A 4,167-nucleotide genomic window follows, 5' to 3' on the forward strand; every position below is an offset into this window, starting at 1 on the left:
TCGTTATGAAATAGTCTTTGACGGTGAAATAACGTCCGTTACACTGTCTCTTTTTATTTTGTTTTTTTCTCTCACCAAAAGTTAGGAGAGAGAAAGCTCACTGAAAAGCTAGAGAGAGAGAAAGTCTGTGGAAGAAGAAGATGGTGTTTGTAGATTTGGTAATTTGTGTAAATTGATGAAGATTTGGTGTCGGCGTCTTAACCCTTCCGGCTCTCTCCATCGGTCAGTTTCGATTTGTTCTTTTTCTTTTTGGATTTGTTCTTTAATTTTGGATGTATTTTTCTTCTTTAATTTTGGAATTAAGTTTCGGAAAAATGGATGTGAAAAGCTGTGTTTATTTTGTTGATTATTAGATCTAATGCTTAATTTGGGGATGATTGAAATTATGGTAGCTATTGGTATTGTGTTGTTTGTTTTGTTATGATTTTGTGGAAAACGGTGAATAATATGTTTTCCTCTGGTTTCTTGTGTTAATGTCGATACCGTTGATGGTCCTTCTTCTGGGATTGTTATTATGGAAATGGTGTGGGTATTAATACTATATGAAATTGGGAGTGGTTGTATATTATTAGTTTGTAATTGTTTGTTGTATGCCTTTTTCATTTGTAGATAATTATATTTTTGGTTGGAATGGAAGTTGAATTTGTTGACCCCATGGAGCAAGAGACCGTTGTGCTTGATCACAGTTCAGTCCTTGACAGTCCTAATACTTGTGGTATTAAAAATGCTTCTGGTTGTGTGGTTGTTCATGAAAGCCCTGATATCGAATGTAGTAATCCTGATCTTCCATCCCTGAATTGCTTGACACCTTATGTTCATCCATCCCCCTCCACCGTACCTAATCTAATTTCGCTTAATTCTCTATTAAAAACTGTTGAGACTGTTAAGACGATTGTTTCCACGAACAAGATTAGTGTGTACACCACTGTTGAAGCACCTAGGGTTAGGATGGTTTTTAAACAGGGGCAGGATGTGGAGACATACTATAAGGAGTATGGTGAACAGCATGGCTTTGGTGTTAGTAGAGTGTCGTCTTCATTTTCTAAGGTCACTGGTGAGAGGAGGGGTGCTACTTGGCGATGTGAATTTTGGGGACCACCTGATATGAGGGCTCAGAGGGAGGCAAAAAAAGGTCTAAGGCCATGGAAGCTTGTAGGTCTGGGGATGTCTTAAATGGAGTTATAGGGGAGGATGAACTGAGCCGTGGCAAAAGAACGTCGAAGAAATGTGAATGCAATGCCCGCATATATGGTAGTGTGAATGGTGATGGTGAGTGGGAACTGAGAACAGTTTTTCTGGAGCATACGCATGACCTATGCCCGGTGAAGGAGTATCGAATGAAGAATTTTACATCAAATGCGCGCAAGAAATTAATGAACTATTATGAGGAAGGGCTTCCAGTCACTCAGATACATGGTTGTATGGGTTATGAGATGGGTCCTGAGAACATGCCAACTGTTAAAGACCTTCATCACGAGGTTTCTAAGGTGCGTCGACTGAAAATGGAGGGTGGGGATGCTGCAGCTATGATGGCCTATTTTGATCGGATGCAAGCCGATAATCAAAACTTTTTCCATGCACATCGCCTTGATGAAGATGGCCGATTGAAGGATGTGGTATGGGTTGATGCTCGTAGTCGGGTGGCTTATGAGGAGTTTGGGGATGTGGTATGTTTTGATGCTACATATCTTACAAACGAGTATGAACTTCCGTTTGCCAACTTCGTTGGCGTTAATCATCATGGGCAATCTCTCCTGTTGGGATGTGCACTTGTATCTCATGAGACTTCAGAGACCTACTCTTGGGTGTTTCAGCAGTGGCTGTCTTGTATGGGTAACAAACCTCCTGGTGCCATACTGACAGATCAAGCTGTTGCTATGAGGAAACCAATATCTGAAATAATGCCATCGACTCGACACAGGTGGTGTATCTGGCATATTATCCGCAAATTTTCAGAGAAGCTAGGGAAATGTGACAAGTAAGTCTTATTTTTTGTTAAATTGTATTCTTATGTGACAATATGTTAATTGAAGAACTTATTTGAGTTTCTGTATTCTGGCTATAATGTTGTATATTGCATGACCGTGTTTTCTGATATGAATTGTTTCTGAATTTATACTGCTGCAAACTATTTATTTGTTCATCTGGCATGAGTTTTATGTTACATTATCTGTTGTTTTGTTTAGCATGTATTCCGCACGTGTTTGATGTAAATAAGTTTAAGATATTACATGTTTTTTTAAAGTTGTGTGTTCCATATATTACATGTACTGGCTGTCAGATACTCTATGAGATTCAGTATGTACTTGTCAGAATATTGATGCACCAATCTGTCTTCCATGTAAACCATGTGTTTTCATTTTGTGAGTGTTGTGCAGATATGCTGATTTTAAAAGCCCTTTGAAAACTCTTATATATGAGAGTTTTACCGTTGAGGAATTTGAGAGTCGGTGGCATTCATTAATCAAGCAATTCAAATTGGAGGATAATGACTGGCTTTGTGACCTTTTTGAGGAGAGACACATGTGGATACCGGCCTTTATGAAGGAGCACTTCTGGGCTAGAATGAAAACTACTCAGAGAGTTGAAAGCATCAACAGTTTTTTTGATGGGTTTTTAAATCGGCACACAAAGCTTCATGAGTTTCTTGAGAAGTACACATGGGCTATGGCGAAGTGGGTGAAGTCTGAATTGGTTGCTGATGCTAGATGTGGTAAATACATTAGGAGACTAGTTAGTGGGTTTAAACTTGAAAGATTCTTCCAGAAAATCTACACAGACACGAAGTTCCAAGAGGTTCAGAAAGAGTGTGCACGTATGATGTATGTTTATTCGAAGGGGGAGCGGATTGTAGAAGAAAATGTGACTGAGTATTTACTTGAGGATAGGGTATGGATAATTCCCGAAGGCAAGAGGTAGGAGGTGATAACTGATAGGCGTCGCCTTCTGGGTGTTTTATTTAATAGTGTGACGAAGGAGGTTTCCTGTGAATGTAGGAAGTTCGAGATCTTTGGTATTTTGTGCAAGCATGTCATTGGAGTCTTTGATCAAAACCTGGTGTTTGATATTCCAAGCAAGTATGTCCTTGATCGATGGAGGAAAGACATTCCAAGGAAGCATACAAGGGTCAAAGTAGCTTACCATGACCCTTCTGAAAGAGATCAAGTGAGACAGTATTACAAACTCATGCACGAGTTTGAACCAATTTGTGAAGTAGTGTCCTCCATCAATGATCCTGAAACTGTTGCTATGGTCATTTCATGTCTTCAACAGCTAAGTGTTAATGTGAAAAAAGCAGGAAAGTTTTCCTTGAAAAGCAGGAAAGTTTTCCTTGAAAAGCAGGCCAAACTCCCAACCCTGCTAACAAGTGGTGTGCCACCTTCAGAAAAAGGGTCTAATCAGGTCTTCAAATGCAATGGTGGTGAGGCACCGTCATCTGTAGTGAAGGCATCATCAATCGCACCACCTGTGAAGGACCCAATTCCACGGAAGAAGCCTCGTGGTAGGCCAAAGGTAACCCGCTACAAGAGCCTAGCAGAGACAGGTTACAAAACCAAGTAAAAGAAGCCAACACAAACCAAACCAACCCAGCAAAAGACTAGTCAAACACAGGTATGACTAATTCTGGCAGTTGGTTATTTTGTTTCTGTTTTTATTTGATGTGATGATATTCTCACGGGAGATTGATGTGATGTGGCAGTCGAAACGTCGACGCTCTCAACGTCTTATGGAGTTGGACGAAGCTAACGACGAAGAAATGGTTGAAGATTTTGATGCGGATATTGATAATTGCTTTTATGGCTCTGATCACTCTATGGAGTTCTGATGAAATGAAGCTTATGGTATGGGCAAATGATCACTTTATGGAGTTCTGATGAAATGAACCTTGTCATTATGCCCAACCTATATTATGGCTAAGTTGTACGAGTTATAAGTCTCATTTTGGTTTAGCTTCCTTGTATTTTTGAACATTTGAACAACACTGTCATCTTAGCCTGAATGTAGCCTTTTGAATCTAGTTCATGGTTGTAACAACTTTTACTTAGCTTTCATTGCTATCATCGTAGCCTGAATGTAACCTTTGTATGTTGACCGGTATCTCCCTTTATTTGTGTAGACACCCATTTGTGTCTCCCCAAAACCAAACCCAGTGATGAGTGCCTTTCA

At 39.8% G+C, this 4,167-nt stretch overlaps 1 protein-coding gene across 1 annotated transcript; it reads left to right on the forward strand.

The window, feature by feature from the left end:
• Positions 1–630: 630 nt before the first annotated feature.
• Positions 631–3,826, forward strand: LOC145636748 (protein FAR1-RELATED SEQUENCE 6-like). The gene is made up of 5 exons (XM_081688303.1): positions 631–1,132; positions 1,186–1,978; positions 2,379–2,915; positions 2,997–3,513; positions 3,701–3,826. Exons 1-5 carry the CDS (start codon positions 631–633, stop codon positions 3,824–3,826), a joined length of 2,475 nt encoding a protein of 824 aa, XP_081544429.1.
• The last annotated feature ends 341 nt before the right edge of the window (positions 3,827–4,167 follow it).

The sequence above is a fragment of the Chenopodium album genome, chromosome 6, assembly GCF_948465745.1.
Source record: "Chenopodium album chromosome 6, dcCheAlbu1.1, whole genome shotgun sequence".
In the NCBI taxonomy this organism is placed as follows: Eukaryota; Viridiplantae; Streptophyta; class Magnoliopsida; order Caryophyllales; family Amaranthaceae; genus Chenopodium; species Chenopodium album.

Bases quoted from the DNA above. Each gene is read 5' to 3' on its own strand.
- LOC145636748 (XM_081688303.1), top strand. From the start codon at position 631: ATGGAAGTTGAATTTGTTGACCCCATGGAGCAAGAGACCGTTGTGCTT. The intron at 1,979-2,378 runs GTAAGTCTTATT...AGTGTTGTGCAG, and splicing joins AAGCTAGGGAAATGTGACAA to ATATGCTGATTTTAAAAGCC. The intron at 2,916-2,996 runs GTAGGAGGTGAT...CTGTGAATGTAG, and splicing joins ATAATTCCCGAAGGCAAGAG to GAAGTTCGAGATCTTTGGTA.